Source organism: Schistocerca nitens, chromosome 3 (genome assembly GCF_023898315.1).
Source record: "Schistocerca nitens isolate TAMUIC-IGC-003100 chromosome 3, iqSchNite1.1, whole genome shotgun sequence".
Lineage (NCBI taxonomy): Eukaryota > Metazoa > Arthropoda > Insecta > Orthoptera > Acrididae > Schistocerca > Schistocerca nitens.
In genome coordinates this window covers 746555133-746573024 of record NC_064616.1, presented here as the reverse complement: position 1 = coordinate 746573024, position 17892 = coordinate 746555133, and the positions used below count along the sequence as shown (strand labels likewise).

Below are 17892 nucleotides of genomic sequence, written 5' to 3'. Positions count from 1 at the left end.
TTGAATAGTGGTGTTGGAGGAAACTTCTTAAAGTTCCATGGACCGCAAAGAGAACGAATAGGTCAGCACTACAGCAAATAAAACCAGACTGCTCCTTGGAAGGTTTGATACCGAAACAAAAACTAGCCTACTTTGGGCACATTATTAGAAAACATGATTCGCTGGAAAAGACGTTAATACTGGGGAAGATTGGAGGCACAAGGAGAAGTGGGCGGCAAAGGATGAAATGGATTGATGGCATCGCAAATGGGTTGGACCCTGCATAGAGTATTACCTATACCCAAGGGTCAGCAATAAATTATGCCTCCTAGTGCCAACTGAGAAAACACAACGCCATGTATGATCCAAGATGCTCAGACCTGCCCACTGACTATCCTCAGTTTCCCAAGATTCACAGTCAGTTCCTGTGCAATCCATCTAACGAGCTGTTATCAAGGACCGTGCGAGTTACATCTACCATACATCTATGCTGTCGTTATCCACATGTATGTGACTGAAAAGCCCACGGATAACTTAACTGCTGAACGTTGTGCGGGTGCCTACTAAAAGGAAGGAAAGAAAATTAGGATTTAATGTACCGTCGACGACGAGGTCATTAGAACAGGAACACAAGCTCTGATTGGCGAAGGATTGGATAGGAAATCGGCCATGTCATTTCCAGCGGAACGATCGTGGCATTTGCCTTAAGCGATGTAAGAAAACCATCGAAAGCCTAAATCTAAATGGTCGGACGGTAATTGATACTGCTGTCCTCCCGAATGGCAGTCCAGTGTGCGATCTCTCTCGGTCTTCTGCCTAGGGGCTTCATCACAGTTGATTAGAGATTTTAGATACTAACGAAACCCTAAATAAGAGTAATACATCACCTCAAACGGGTGCCCCAGCATGCACACCAAGCACAGAATACAGCAACACGTATCCCGAAACGTCTTTTACCAGCATCATCGTCACTGAAAGAAAAACACCAAATCATTAAACAGACACAAAACGATGGGTCAAAAACCATTAGGACATCATCACCAGTGTGGACTGATGATTCCAAAGAGAACAAATCCAGGGAAATAAAGGAGGTGGCCGGAGGAAATAAGCCAGTCCCTCCTGTGAATGATTCAGTGACATATGTTTGCAGTCTTAGTAGAAAGAGAAAAACGTAGACATAGAATAACCTAAACAATAAACAGCCTTGATAGTATAGTGAAACATAAATGCGAAAAGCTTCAACTAGCACAGAGAGGGCCATTATGACTTTGTTTTCAACACACACACAAACTTACAGCGAAGAGGGCTAACGGTGGTGTACCCGTTTGTGTTGAACATATCACACTTTGCTTTTCCCCTTCACAACCAACTTGCAAGCAATCGCTGTAATAGTGTACTTGCTATACAAGGTAATGCTATGTTTTCTATGCCTGCTTCCTAATGACACTGTAGAGATTCGCACAGGGCTCATAGCGTACTCCCCATCCGTTCCTCGTCTGTTGAAACTTTCATACTTATAATGGTACGAGGGTAAGTCAATTATTATCCGCAATTTCGTTATATTTTTGTTTATTTTGGTAGTACTCTCGTTTTACGTTTATGACGCATGCTTTGTTTATTTGTTGTTATATCCTTGCAATTTTCAAGGTACTTGGTTAGTTTCGTTACCGTTGCCGTGCTGTTAATCATGGCTGCTCCGCTGTATATTTGCACCAAAGAAGAGCAACGTTCAGTGATGCGTTTTTTGTGGTGGGAAGGCGTATCAGTGTCCGAAATTCATCGAAGACTTTCGGCACAGTACGGGAACAGTGTTTTGCCACAACGGAGTGTCTACGAATGGATTGAAAAATTCCGAAATGGTCGTACAAGTGTTACGCACGATGAAGGAACCGGACGACCGTTAACCGCCACAAATGAAGAAACCATTGAGCGTTCACGTGAAATGATTCTCTTAGGCAGACGATTAACTGTTGACGAAGTGGCACATCGTCTGCAAATTAGTCACGGTTCTACCTACGAAATCATCCACAACAGACTTGTGTTTCATAAAGTTTGTGCAAGATGGGTCCCAAAACAACTCACACAGTTGCGTAAACAAACGCGCTTGGACATCTGCAAAAAACATTTGGATCGCTATGGTAACGAAGGGGACAACTTCTTAGACAGGATCATTACTGGTGGCGAATCATGGATCCATCATTACGAGCCGGAGAGTAAACGGCAGAGTACGGAATGGAATCATCCAAATTCGCCGTGCAAGAAAAAGTTCAAGACCCAACCGTCCTCAGGTCGAAGCAGTGAAAGAAGCGGTGCATTCCTGGCTCGCAGCTCAACCGAGAACCTTCTTTTATGAGGGCATCAGGAAGCTTGTACAACGATAGACCAAGTGCCCTGAAACGCAAGGAGACTATGTCGAAAAATGATCTTCTTGCAAGTTTCCTATTAATTTTATAACAACTTTGCGGGTAATAAGTGACTTACCCTCGTATTATGGAGCTCAGTTACAATGTTCCCAAGAAACAGAGCTGTTAAGAAGCTGAAGTTTTCAGAGGCCCTTTATGGTCGGGAGAACACAATTGGATACTGATACATGCTTCATCTCTACCAATTAGCAGTTAGTATGTTCCTTGGCGAAGATCAGTGGACAATGGTCGACACGTTTCCCTCCAGTGATTCTTTCTCGATAAGGATACACTAACCAGATCGAGTAGTGCCTGAAAATTAGGTGTCCAAATGAATGTTCAGCAAGGCTAATTGGGTGCTATTACAGACAACCGGTTGTAATAGCATCCGAGATTGTGTGGCTCGCATAATGAATGGGATTCACCACCTCGCTGATGCCTCCATTACACTGTCCTGATGCCTCCATTACACTGTCTTCAGGCCAAAGGCAATATTTTCCTCCGTGGAGTAAAGAGTGTAATTCACCACTCAAGGACAGATGTGCAGCTATAAGAAGGTTCGAATGGCAGCTAACTACAAAGAACCTTCCAGTGTTTCTGGCGGTCAGGACAAAGGCCTTACGACCCACTGATGAGAACAATAATAGGTCATACCAAGCATTCATGGACCAATTCAATCATTCCTCTAGCGAAAATGTTTTGTTGACAGCCACCTACGTAGGGAGAAATGATCATCATAATAAAATAAGAGAAATCAGAGCTCGAACGGATAGATTTAGGTGTTTTTTTTTCCCACGCGCCATTCGAGAGTGGAATGGTAGAGAAGTAGTATGAAAATGGTTCGATGAACCCTCTGCCAGGCACTTAAGTGTGAATTGCGGAGTAACCATGTAGATGTAGATGTAGCACCATACGAGTATGGGAAACTGTCAGAAGGAGTTCCAGAAATGGCAGCCTGGGACCTGTAGTAGCTATATTAAAAGAGGGTCGTCTTCAGGCAACATCAAAGGAAATTAGTCGAAAAATGGTGTAACATTTCACCAAGAGTACCACCACTGGCTTCCTGGATACAGCATACTGTTGTCATAGGGTGATCATGGAGAGAATGGCGTGGAGGGGGAGGGCGAGGTTAAATTCAAAGCCAATAATTTCGAATTTTGTAACTACTCCTTCTCCATCTGTGTGCCAATTTCAACACTGGTTGAGGCTCGTTATTCAGCACTCAGTTATAACGGAATCAAATACAGCATACTGTGTATCTTGACTGTAAATCAGAGGAAAGCATTCTAGATACTGTTAATAAAATATGACGAGAAGTACAGCATCTTAGTTGGAATCAACAATAATCAGGTTATAAAAACAGGTAACGTTAAATAATTTTAAATTTAAAGTAAGTTTGTAGTATATGCCCAACCTGAGCAATGCCGCAGTGTAGCGACACGTGGATGTTCGGTTATGATGGATCGGTATCCACATCACAGGCAGCTAAGTCGGAACCAACCACTTCCATGGCATGCACGCTTACCAGACCCTCCAACAAAGAGTAGCTGTGTGTGTGTGTGTGTGTGTGTGTGTGTGTGTGTGTGTGTGTGTGTGTGTGTGTGGGAGGGGGGGGGGGCTTTTAACTGTTCTCGTCTTTTCAGTTTACCTGTTTTATGTTTTATGAATGAAGGATAGTATTTTAAGTTTTAAATATTCATTGAGGAGTCTGGACTTACGATAGCTTCTCAGTTTTTGTGGTTGCCATACCTAAGCAATGCGAGCAACATCTCGCAACAATACACGTTGACTGGTGGGACTGTTTTGCAGAATGCTACCTTCTTTCACCTCGGAAGGATCAGCACTAGACACAAGCATTCATTAAGAAAGAACATACGAGTATCAAAGTTAACAAGTTGACGAAGACCTAATGACACAGAACTCGAAAAAACAAAAAGATAAGACAAAATGAAAACATTTCATTTTTTAAAAAGCACGCGTGAATATATAAATCATTACCTCTTGCAAATTTCTCCTCGATTACACAATATTCACTAACGTCAAAATCAGTGACTGACAAACTCCAATGTACTCTTTACCAACAACGAATTTCGAATCCACATGAGCAGGAGTTGGTAAATGGGGTAGAATGCTCCAAAATTTTAGGTATACATATTGATGAAAACTTGAACTGGAAGAAGCGTATTACTAAGCTTCTCAAACAATTAGGTTCAGCTACTTTTGCTTTTTGTATGATTACTACTAACATTGGAAACAAACGTATCAGCCTCCTGACATAGTTTGCATATTTCCACTCAATAATGTCTCACTTAATAATTTTCTGGGGTAACTCATCACTTAGAAAGAAAGTATTGATTACATAAAGGCGAGCAGTAAGAACAATATGGGGTGTTCACCCACAAACGTCATGAAGCTACCTCTTCAGCGAGATAGGCATTTTAACTCCGCCGTCAGAATACATATTTTCGCTAATGAAATTAGTCATAAGCAACCCATCACAATTTGAGAAGAATTATGTTGCACATACCTACAATACTAGAGGGAAAAATGACCTTTATTACCCATTGTTAAAATTGTCTGTGGCTCAGAGAGTAGTTGAACACGCAGCAATAAAAATTCTTGATCATTTGTCCAATAGCATGAAAAGTTGACAGGTAGCGAAGCTAGTTTTAACCCCACTTTAAAATCATTTCTCTTGGAGTAAAGTGTAGTTGCATGAGTAGGAATAAGATGATAATGTTAACATTAATCATATATACGTATCCGGTAAACTGACTCCTTCCATATCATTTCGATACAAGAATCGTTCAAATGATCTATGAAACATGTAACTAGCTAACTAATTAATGAAAACTAAGACTGCAAACAATGAATACGTATCGTAGAAACTATAAGACCACTCATCAAAGTCTGGTATTATGCACGAATAAAGTGTATTCTCAACTCCAAAGGGCAAATACTGATGAGCGACAGAAAATTAGCATTACTGACACTATTTTTAATGTGTACCCCCATTCTTATTAACTAGCTAATAGTCACGATTCTCTTTTGAGTTCATCATTAACTTAAAGCAAGAACAGTTGCGAGTCAGTGTTCGAACCGTGTGGGAATCCCATTGTAATTTCTCCCTTTGTACATTATGTGACGTCTTTCTTTATATTACTCGAATAGCCTCGGGTGTATTGTACTGGTACGACCTTTTTTTAGTAACCATCTCGAAATACATATTTTTACTAATGTTAGTGCAATGATCTTCGGCCAAGCTAGTCATACACATGCTGTTACTATATTTAGTGAAATACTGAAAATTGTATCCCAAGATCATACAACTTATGACCGTTGGTGCAGATGTCAAACATAGCCATCCATCAAACATTGTTCCTTGGAGAGCATCGCGCATCAGCTGCATGTTTTGGAAGGGAAAGGAATTTTTTTGCTTCGTACCTAAAAATTATTGCATTAGTATTAAGAATAACGCTATCCATAAACCGACTGTTGTTTTTCAGGTGGGCGTTCGTCTGCGTATGAGACGACAGTTTATACGGAGGTTTGTGTCGGCGCCGTCACTTCCGGTCTGTGAGCGAGAATGTGCCGAAGCGAGAGATTTCATCTGTCGGGCGTTCAACTTCAGGTAATGAAAATTTTCTCCTTTAGTAAATTCTAGAATTTGGAGAAGCTACTAAATACATTGACTTACTGTTAACCACTAGCAGTGACAGCCTAACAGTGTAATTACCGGTAACATTACCTACTTACATCTTACCTACTTACAACGCAAGCGACCTTAAGGTATCTGGTGGAGGGTGCTTTATGTACCACTGTTACTTTCACCCCCCTCGCCCCTTTTTTTATTCCAGTCGCGAATGTTTCGCGGAAAGAATGATTTCCTTAAGCCTCCGTTTGGGCTCAAATCTCTCTAATTTTATCTTCATGGTCTTGGTGCAAAAAATTCAGGATGTCCAGCGAAAAAGTTCTCGTTCTCAAAACTAAATTAATATCTCGAAAATTAAGATCGAGAACCGAGTGCAACAAAATGTATGTTTACTGTGAAAGCTGTAAGAATTTTAAACAAAAGTTATATGGAAATTTCGAAATTGTTCGAAAAGCTGCTAACAGGTGGCGATGGACGCTGTGCAGCTCGTACAGTATCAGTCCTCTGCAAGCAGTCTTTGCAATCAAATCGCAATCTTTTCGATATGTGCAACACTCGCCATATGGAGGTGGCGCAAAAGAACAATTAAATTTGCCATCACATCTTGTAGTGTCACAACGGAAGTTGATTCAGGGGGTCACACAGATCGCCGATTCAAGCTCGTCCAGAGTGGTGATATGGTTCCACTCGACAGTGTCTATCAACGTGCCTCACAAGAAGCAGGCATAAGAGGTCAGATCGGGTGAATATGGAGGCCAATCCATCCCTACGCCAGTAAATTTACTGTAATCCAACACAGTGACTCTATTCCCGAAGAATTCATCGAGAAAGCGAAGCGCCTGTTCGGTGCGATGTGGTCTGGCCCCATCTTGCATGAACCATTCAATACCTTGACATCTTGGGTTGTCGGGTGTTCTGCCGGATATCAGCGTCGTACTTGCACGATATTTCGGTCACGTAGCTCGTAACCTTCATCAGGTGCGACCTGAGACTGCTCCTCGAGTTGTTTTTTTTTTTTTTTTTTTTTTTTCACTTTTCATTCCCTTCTCAGATGGAGAAGGGCGGGCTGTTTTAGAGCGTGCGTTTAGCTCTTTTCAGCCAAGGGGTATAGTTAATTCTGTTGTGGCACTCTTTATTTCTCTCGCAGGGGTGCAAAGAAGGGGGGGGGGGGTTCTCCCAATTGGGAATTTATTTGCAGGACTTTGTTGGGGACAGTTCCGGTATTTACCTTAGCGGCCAAGGAAAACCTGCAAAACCCGGCCAGAACTGCTTGTTGTGACTTGCCTTATCTTTATTTGCCGTGTTGCCAGCGTTGGCGCTGGCGTTCACGGCGGGCAAGGGCGGCTTCGCGTCTTCTGTCACGCTCCGCCTCTTGCTCCTCTTGCCTTCTTCTGAACTCCTCTTCTCTGGCTTCCGCCTTTCTTCTTATGAGCTCCTTGCTTTGCAGGAAGCTCATCTGGTACTCGTCTCGCGGGCTGTCGTCGTCCAGGAGTTCGCCGTTCACAAGTTCCGCCCTGCAGTTGACGAACTCCTTGGTTTGGACGCTTGAGTCCTGACGTGCAACCGCTTCTCCCTTGCCTTCTAACGAGGCCTGTGCGGCTCGACTTATTGTCATCTTCTTAGGCCAGGCCGTTTGTGTGGCCTGGTCGCGACTGGGCTGTGCTGCTGTTGTTGCCAGCCTGTCGTCTTGGTGCTGCGCCTCCTTCTTGTTGGTGTTGCGGCTAAGGGATTCACGTAGAGTGAGGCAGGCGGCCTCCATCTCCGCATGGAGAACCATGCGGAATCGTGATTCCGCCTCCCGGAGGGCCGACTCGACGTCGGGACCAGCTGTCGCCGCCGTCTTCCCATTCGCTGCGTCGCGCTGCCGTCCCCCTCCTCCGCCCTTGCCACAGGCGGTGGGTGAGGGCGGCCGCACGTGAGCGGTGGCCGTCTTCGAATCTCCTCCGGGTGCCGCCGTTGTTCGCGCGGCGTTGGCTCCTCCTCTCGCTGCTGCCCCTCCGTTGCTCGCCGCGGTTGCAGGGCACTGTCGCCTCCTCCTCCTGCGGCGTCGCCTCTTGGTCTGGGGCGCCGTCTCTATTGCAGTGGCGGGATTTCGGCCGTTGAAGGCCTGACATCCGCGCCAGTTGGCGACGTGCTCACCGCCGCAGCGAGCGCACGTCGGTTTGTCGTCTTTGGTGCTGTTACAGGTGCGGGTGTCATGATGACGTCCGCACCTGACGCACCTGGCGGCGTTACGGCAGTGCTTTGCCACATGCCCTTCCTCCTGGCACTTGAAGCACTGTGGCTTCGTGTCCAGGTGGGCTGGGAGAGTTTCCGGCTGCACGTGGAAGCCCAATAGCTTCCGGATGTCCAGAATGTCCGCTCCGTTGTCCGCCGCTGGTGTGGCGACAATAAACAGAGGCGGTTTCTTCTTATTGGTTTTGTTGTGCAACCTGACGGTTGCCTCAACAAAACCTTGGCGGCGCAGTCCTTCTTTCACCGCTCGCTCCGTGAGGATCCAAGGCAGTCCCCTCAGGAGCGCCTTGGTGACTTCTTTGCGACGAGTCTTTTGACCCATCGCACCTCTTCTTTCCGGGGCGTCCACCGTGTGAGCGGCTACAAGGGCCTTCAGGGCCCTGTAGTCGTTCCAGTCAGCGGCCTGGAGCTCGATGGTGGCGTCGGAGTCGACGGACTCAACGACGACCTCCTTCTCGCAGCTCTGCCCCATCTCATCGTATAGTTCCACCCACTCGACCTCCCTGCACTTTATGTACAGGGCGGGAGCGGGGGAAACTTCTTCTTCTGTCGCCGAGTTGCCACCTCTCGCGACATCACGTCCCACGCTACTCATCTTAACCATACTGCGCGCTAGGGTTAGACAATTTGCTTTTTTTGCCGTCAAAACAGCAACACGACAATTTGCCACCCGCGCGCAGTACGATCTCCTATCTAACTCTCCCTCAGAAGCAGGGCGCCACGTGCAACAGTGACCTGCGCGCTGCGCGCTCCTCGAGTGGACCTGGTCCAGTATTTATGCCTATGGCCTTCCCCCTCCACCAACGGCTGCAGGCGCTTCCTCTGTGGTCCGCGCCCATTCCCTGCGACCTGCTGGAGTTACATTCAATACCTTGTCGATCCTCCAGTGCCAGCAGCTTTATGGCGACAAAGTTGCAACGTAACATTCAATAGTGATCGTTTATCATACGAAAAAAGGGACAATAATGCAGATGCTGCATACCGCAGTCCAAACAATAACTTTGGGAGAATACAGTAGTTTCTCTACACACAAAAGGGGATTTTCTGAAGCCTAAAATCACCAGTTCTGTTTATTCACGGCTCCATTCAGATGTAAGTGGGTTTCATCTGTGAACTAGATGCAGCCAACATCAAATTCCTCATTATCACTCCTTGTGAGAGTCTGGTTCGCAGAGTCAGCCCTCTGCCGTACATACCGTACAGGTATGGCCGGGTGGCTTTGGATTTTGAATGAGAACATGAGTAGATTCTGTCTCAGTATCTTCTGCTTGCTGGAACGCTTCAAACCAGTCTCTTTTGCAATTCTTCCCACGGATTTCCTCGGATTGTGCTGAGTAGCCCCAGATTCTATGGCAGCATTTTCAGGAATAACTACACTTTGTCTGCAGCCCACATTCCCCGCCATATTATCAGCCGTGCAACCTGTCTGTTGGATTGTGGCATAGAGCTTGCGAATGGTTTTCGCATCGGGCCGTCATGGAACATTACATCGTGTTTGAAAACAGCGCCTTGTTCTAAAACTGTGGCATTCCAGTGCCATAAAAACACGTTGCTCAGTGGAATACATTATTTCACCCTCATCCTTCGGTAAACTAACCTCTTCCGTTTCAACGGTGGAACTAACGTGCTTAAGCACTATTTATCGGGTTGCGATTACAGCGCTATCTGTTAGCAGCTTTTGGAACTATTTCCAAACTTCTTTACAACCTGTATAGAATTCTCGCAGCTTTCACAATAATCATATCGTTTGTTGCACTCGTCTATCGATCTCAGTTTTCAAGACATTTAAATCTGAAATAAGGACTCCTTCGCTGGACGTTGGACGAAACAACATATTTGTTGACTCTTCTAGGAACGTTTGCTTCCAGAACACTAACACTAAACCACACCGTGATGCAGAACGTCTCTCTTGCAGCATCTACCATGGAGTCGGTTGATCATCTCCACGACACTTTCTTCCTTACTAAATGAACCCGTAACGAAACGTGCTGCTCTTTACTATTTCCTCTAACAGTTCTATATGGTACAGGTCCCATATTGATGAACGGCATTCAAGTATTGCTGCTGCGAGGACTTGTAAAGCAGCTCTTTTGCTGACGGACTACATTACCTGAAGATCCGTCCACTGAATCTCAGTCTGGCATCTGCCTTCCCTGCGACTACTTTTATGTGTTCGTTCACTTTAAATAGCTCCTACGAATAGATATTTTATGGAAATAACTGCTTCCAGTGATTGTCCTGCAATCGTGTAATCATACAATAATCAGGGCCCGCTTAAGGCACAAGCGAGACAAGCCGCCTCTCGGGGCACCAAGCTGAGAGGGGCGTCCAAGTGCAAGATATGCTTACAGTGCGTAACACATTTAGTAGCGAAAACTGACGCTGGCGAAAATACGCAAGGGAAAAAGAGGGAAGGAGGGGGGGGGGCGCCAAATGGTAAGTCTTTTGTGTAGAAAAATGTTCTCGAACCGGCCGTGACAATAATGGGTCTTTGTGTGTATCTATACGCAATACGTTACATTTGTTTGTGTTGGTGGTCAAGAACAACTCCTTACACCAAGGGTCGATCACCTGCAGATCTTCCTGCGTTTCGGTAAATTAATTTCTCTTTATAAAACAGAATCATCCGTCAAAAGCCTCAGAAAACTCCCGAAGTTGTCTACTATGTCATTTACATATTGTGAAAAGTAATGGACCTGCGTATAACGTTCCCTTGGGGTACTCTTGAAGTTAATTTTACGTCTGAACATTTCTCTCCAGTGAGAATTACACGCTGTTTTCTGTTTGCTAGAAACTCTTCAGTCCAATCACAAAGTTGAAATGATAATTAAATCAAGACCCTAAGCTGTCGACAGGCGTTGATATACATCAATGGGGACAGTTGAAAATGTTGAAAACTGGGACTCGATCCAGGGATCTCCCGCTTAATCTCATTTTGTTCGTTTTCTTTCGTTTCATCTGCTCGGTGCGGACGTCGCAAGACAAGTTTCAGTTTGTTGTTGATCCATTAACTCAGTTTTTTGTTACAGAGGGCAGCTAATCCTCTGACCGAACACGCTTTTTTTTGTGTGTTTGGTCATTGCGGACGTCACGTAACATCCGTTCAAGTTCGTTGTTGATCCTTTCACTCAGTTTTTTTTTTTTATTACAGAGGCCAACCAGCTCTCTGACCGAACACGCTGAGCTACCGTGCCGGCGACTGAGTTACCGTGCCCGCAGTCCTTCTGAGCCACCGAGGGCACAGAGTATAGTGCGACTTCAGGGATTTATCCCTTGCACGCTCCCCGTGAGACCCACATTCCCAGCTTAATGTCCGCACACTACATTCGTAGTGCCCCTGCCCATTACACTCATTACCCGCGGCAGACAATCTTACCGAGTCCCATAAGAGTTCGGGCAATGCGTGTGCATCCAGCACAGAAGAAGAAGGTCAATGGCCAGTTAGCCTTAACTATACGAAGATGGTCCGAAAGAACAGATACCATCTTCATATAATCACAAAGTTGGTCTTATATTCCGTACGCTCGTATTTTGTTCAGTAGGCGGCAATGCGGAACTGATCGAATGCCTTAAAGTGCAGGATCACGCAAGGAACACGGCATCTACCTGGGCGCCGGTTTCTACCACCTTCTGGATCTCATCGACGAACAGAACGAGCTAGGTTTCACAAGGTCGTCGTTTTTCAAAAATGTTCATATGTGTGTGAAATCTTATGGGACTTAACTGCTAAGGTCATCAGTCCGTAAGCTTACACACTACTTAACCTAAATTATCCTAAGGACAAACACACACACCCATGCCCGAAGGAGGACTCGAACCTCCGCCGGGACCAGCCGCACAGTCCATGACTGTAGCGCCCAATACCGCTCGGCTAATCCCGCGCGGCGTCGTCGTTTTTAGAACCCATGTTGACTTCTATAGAGGAAGTTTTCGGTTTCCAGAAATGTCATAATACATGAGCATAAAACACGTTCCAAAATTTTACAACAAACCGACGTCGGGGATATAGGCGTATAGTTTTGTGCATCTTTCGACGACCTGTCTTGAAAATGGAAAGCAGGCCGAAGTGGCCGCGCGGTTCTGGCGCTGCAGTCTGGAAACGCGAGACCGCTACGGTCGCAGGTTCGAATCCTGCCTCGGGCATGGATGTGTGTGATGTCCTTAGGTTAGTTAGGTTTAACTAGTTCTAAGTTCTAGGGGACTAATGACCTCAGCAGTTGAGTCCCATAGTGCTCAGAGCCATTTGAACCATTTTTGAAAATGGAAATGACCTATACTTTTTTTCCAATCATCAGGAATACTTCACTCTTCCACTGGCCTTCTCTCTGTTGAGCGATTTCAGTTGCTTTTCTATTCCTTGATCACTTATTTTGATATCAGCTATTTTCTCATTCGTGCGACAATTTAAATGAAGTACCACAGTGTGATCTTCTTCTGCGAAACAGTTTTGCTAAACACGTCCAGTATTTCGGCCGTTTCTGTGTCGTCATCCGTTTCAGTATCATTGTGGTCATAAAGTGTCCGGACAGATGGCTTCGATCGTTTTACTGATTAAACATAAAATCAAAACTCCTTTGGATTTTCTGTCAAGTCGGTAGAGAGAATTTTACTTTCGAAATCGTTGAACGCTTCACGCATGGCTCTCCTCACATTAATTTTGACCTCGTTTAATTTTTGTGTTCTAGGTTTTAGCTACGTTTAACTATGCAATGAAGTTCTCTTATCTTTCGTAGTAGCTTTCCAACACGATGGCGGGTCTTGTCCATCTCCTTCAACTTCGCTTGGTACGTGTTATATCCTAGCCAGTAATGCCAACCGAGCCCGCTGCCAAATAGGTTGGCAGCATCAAAGTCCGGACGCCGTCCGCATAAGCAGCGCCAGCGATACAGGAAATCGCCGCAAGTCTGCGCGCGCCACCGCTGGCTTCTGGCTTCTTAAGCGCTGGAGTCGCGAGCGCTAGGTCAGTTCTGGATTCGCCGCTCAGTTGTATACTCGCCACCGAATTGTGTACCTGCTAGTCAGTTGTGTGTTCATCGCAGCAGAGTTGTTGTTTGTCGTCAGCCGACGCTGACCAAGCCGCTCCGACTCGAACTAGACAGATTTCTGTAGACCATGTTCACCACTGTGTTCTGTATCGTCGTTAATAAAGATAAGTACCGACTTTCATTTAATCCGAGTGTTTGGGTTTTCATCTTTCTGTTCACTGTTCCAGCGGACCGGTCGGCCCGCTATTAAAAGTGTGGCGGTGACTTCGTAGGCCGTTTCTACAGCGAAGTGTTGTCGCTACGAAGGCCGTCACAAAAGTACGTGACCTGTCTTAAGTGTATTGTATAATGCATTTGAACTTTGTTCATTGATACTCAGCCTTATTAGTGCTGGAGATGAAAATTTCACGCTGAACGCTCAGGTAATCTGTTTCCTGTCGCTCTTGCTGAACAGAAAGCTCTTCCTACCTTTCTGTACATTCCTAATTACAGTCGTAGTCGCCGGCCGGCGTGGACGAGCGGTTCTAGGCGCTACAGTCTGGAACCGCGTGACCGCTACGGTCGCAGGTTCGAATCCTGCTTCGGGCATGGATGTGTGTGATGTCCTTAGGTTAGTTAGGTTTAAGTAGTTCTAAGTTCTAGGGGGCTGATGACCTCAGCAGTTAAGTCCCATAGTGCTCAGAGCAATTTGAACCATTTGAACAGTCGTAGTCAGCGTTGCTGTAACACCTTTGATCACTGACTGGTTCACTGTTTCTGCGCTGAGTTGAAAAGTTCGGGTCTGTTTGTCACCACGCATTTAACATATTCGATTTACGAGTTGTTCTCTTATTAACTGCTCAATGTAATTTTTGGAGAGAGCATTTAGGACAATTTCACGCGATTCCCTACCCCTTATACCTGATCTAATTATTTGAGTGTCGCAGTCTATAGCCTCCGCAGCTTGTGGTCTCTCGGTAGCCTTCTCGCTTTCCGAGCACGGGATCCCGGGTTCTATTCCCGGCGGGGTCAGGGATTTTCACTTACCTCGAGATGACGTGTCGTCTTCATCATCATTCATCCCCATTGCGGTCGGAGGAAGGCAATGGCAAACCACCTCCACAAGGACCTTGCCTAGTACAGCTGTGCGAGTCTCCCCCATCGTCCCCTACACTCTGTGAAGGAGTATGGGACTTCACCAACATCGGTCTATAGCTGGTAAGTTGAAATCTTCACCTAATACTGCAATATGTTATTATTTACAGTGCATAGTAAGCAGATTGGAGGACATAATTTTCTGAAATAATATCAACAAGGAGCAGGAATAAAATGCACGGAGCAAAAGATTATTTACTGCTTACATAGGAACCAGACGGTAGCTATAACTTGAAGGGCATGAAAGGAAAGTAGGCGCGAAAGGAGTGAGACAGGGTTGTAGCTTATTCCTGTCGTTATTCAATCTTTACATTGCGTCTACAATAAATAAAACCAGAGAAAAATTTGGAGGTGTAATTAAAGTTCAAGGAGAAGAAATAAAATGTTAGAGGCTCGCTGATGACAGTATAATTCTGTCAGAGACAGCAAAGGACTTGGAAGAGCAGGTGAACTGAATGGATAGTGTCTTGGAAGAAAAATACAAGATGGACATCAACAAAGGCAAAATAGGGGTAGTGAAATGTAGTCGAATTAAATCAGGTGATACTGAAGGAATTAGATTAGGAAATGTGATACAAAGAGTTGTAGAAGAGTTTTACTATTTGGGCAGAAAAATAACTGACGATGATCGATGCAGAGACGTTGTAAAGCATGGAAAGCATTTCTGAAAAAAAAAGGAATTTGTTAACATCTAATATAAACTGAAGTATTAAGAAGTGTTTTCTGAATGCTATTCAAGTTGTATATTAATGGCCTTGCGGACAGTATTAATAGTAACCTCAGACTGTTTGCAGATGATGGGGCTATGTATAATAAAGTACATTCTGAAAGAAGCTGCACAAATGTTCAGTCAGATCTTGATAAGATTTCAGACGGGGTCAAAGACTGGCCATTAGCTTTAAATGTTCAGAAATGTAGAAGTGTGCACTTCAGAAAAAGAAAAAACGTTGTATCCTATGACTATAATTTCTGTAAATCAATGTTGGAATCGGTCAGCTCATACATATATCTGGGTGTAGCACTTTTCAGGACATGAATTGGAACGGTCACATAGGCTCAGTCGTGGGTAAGGCAGCAGACTTCGGTTTATTGGCAGAACATTAGAGAATTGCAATCAGTCTACAAAGGGGATTGCCTACAAATCACTCGTGCCACCAATTCTAGAAAACTACTCAAGTATGTGGGACTCATACCAAATAGAACTAACAGGGGATACTGAATGATACAGAGAAGGGAAACACAAATTGTCACATGTTTGTTTGACTAGCAGGAGAACAGCAGAGAGATGTCGCAAGAAATGAACTGGCAGATTCTTAAAGATAGACGTAAGTTATCCTGAGAAAGCCTACATACAATTTTTCAATAACTTGATTTAAATTATACGACAGCCCCCTATATATTGCTCCCATAGTGATCGTGAGGACAAGATTAAATTAATTACAGCACGCACGCGGGCATTTAGAGACTCATTCTTCCCGCAGTCAAATGGTTCAAATGGCTCTGAGCACTATGGGACTTAACTTCTAAGGTCATCAGTCCCCTATAACTTAGAACTACTTAAACCTAACTAACCTAAAGACATCACACACATCCATGCCCGAGGCAGGATTCGAACCTGCGACCGTAGCGGTCGTGCGGTTCCAGACTGTAGTGCCTAGAAACCCTCGGCCACCCCGGCCGGCTTCCCGCAGTCCATACGTGAATAGGACAAGAAACAGCCCTAATAACTGGTACTCTGGGACGTATCCTCTGCAGTGCGCTAAACAATGGTTTGCAGAGATTGGATATAGATGTATTTGTCTGGAGTGTAGCCGTGTAGGAAAGTGAAACGGGGAGAATAAGCAGAATAAGAAGAGAACAGAAGTTTTTGAAATGTGGTGCCAAGGAAGAACGATGAAGATTGGGTGAGTAGATCGTATAGCTAATGAGGAGTTATTGAGTAGAACTGGGGAGAAAATGAATTTGTGGTACTATCTGACTATAAAGCCTAGTTTACGTGACGACACTGGCTTGCGCCAATCGTTGCATGCAACGAGTTGCACGCCAGTGATTTCGTATATGGCCATAGACACGGCGCCACCAGTGTGCACTTCAGTTTCGTCATTTTATGAGTGCCATAATCGTGCGTAAAATGAAAGTTTTAGCAGTTGTACGAGTTGTCAGCAGTTAATGCTTGTTTTCAGGAAACTGCATATGACAAGACATTTAAAAAAATAAGAAACGTGTTTGGGTTCGTGGCTGAATAAAGGAAAGACGTCAGCTCAGTTGGTCAGCGACTGTGCTGAAAGAAATTGTACTGGAAGACCATATAAGTTATTTTAATTTTTTAACTAGAATTTGTGAACGTAAAGCACTTCTGTGACATTCTAAATAAATTAATACTGAATAAATAATTCAGCTTTCCATAATTCTGTAAGCTTTTCTCCTGTGAACTATTTTTCTTAAAAAAGAATCCGCCAACTCGTACCATGGAATTTTAGCCTTGTAGACGTGGGCTGTTCTGCAGCCAGATGTTTTGTTGCGTGTATTTTTCTTAATTCGTTTTTGTATGTACTCCTATAATTTTAATTGAGTGGATTTTGCTATACAGCTCATGTATTGTCTATCAGTCTATGTGGAGATCGAGTATCCCAGTCTCAAGCGCAGCAACTCGCTACTTGTTTTGGTAGTCAACATAATTACAGTCCTACAGAACATCTATGCACAGCACTTATAGTCTTATACCCATAACAGGAACAGTTTCCTCTGTTCACTACTTCATATTTTACTTTGTTTACCCTCTACCTACACACCTAACCTCAATACGCATGCAACTAGTGTCGTCAAAGTTGGAACAATCCGAAAATCTTTAGTTTCACAATGAGTTGCACAAACGTGCTTCGCGCATGCGCACTGGCTGGTAACCCAGTTGCGTGCAACCTAGTGTCGTCGTATAAACTAGGCTTAAGAAGCCCGTGGTTGATATAACGCATTCTGAGACATCAAGGAATCATCAATTTAGTACTGAAGGGAAGTGTGTGTGTATGAGGGGGAGAAGGGAGGGGGCTTTGAATTGTAGAGGGATGTCAAGAGATGAATACAGTCGGCAGATTCAAATGTATGTAGACTGCAGTAATTCTTTGGAGATGAAGAGGCTTGTATAGAACAGAGACCTGCATCAAACAAGTCTTGAAACTGAAGACCGCAACAACGACAGCAATCAATACTGGCCGAGAACTAGCTTGATGATGTTTGAGTTTTTTCTCAGTGATTCAGACAGGTTAACCGGTACCCTTTACAAAAATAACATTTTCTCGCAGTGAACAAACATTCAGCTACTCTTAGATATTTTACTGTTGCCACTATTTGCAGTGATTTATTGCATGTAGGGTAAACAGCCTATTTATGTGCAGTATGTTACATTTACTCATGTTGAGGGTCCCTACACCAAGCGTGTGTCTTCTGCAGGTTTTCCTTCATTTCGTTACAGCCTTGGTGCTGTGACCTTCTCAGTAGTAGACTGTTG

General features: G+C 44.6%; 1 protein-coding gene across 1 annotated transcript in view; it reads left to right on the top strand.

The window, feature by feature from the left end:
* Positions 1 to 17892, top strand: part of LOC126248733 (uncharacterized) — a 172966-nt gene that overhangs the window by 105561 nt on the left and 49513 nt on the right. Inside the window, exon 11 of the mRNA XM_049950052.1 lies at positions 5888 to 6012. Within this exon, the coding sequence (XP_049806009.1) occupies positions 5888 to 6012 (125 nt within the window). The remainder of the gene's footprint in view (positions 1 to 5887; positions 6013 to 17892) is intronic.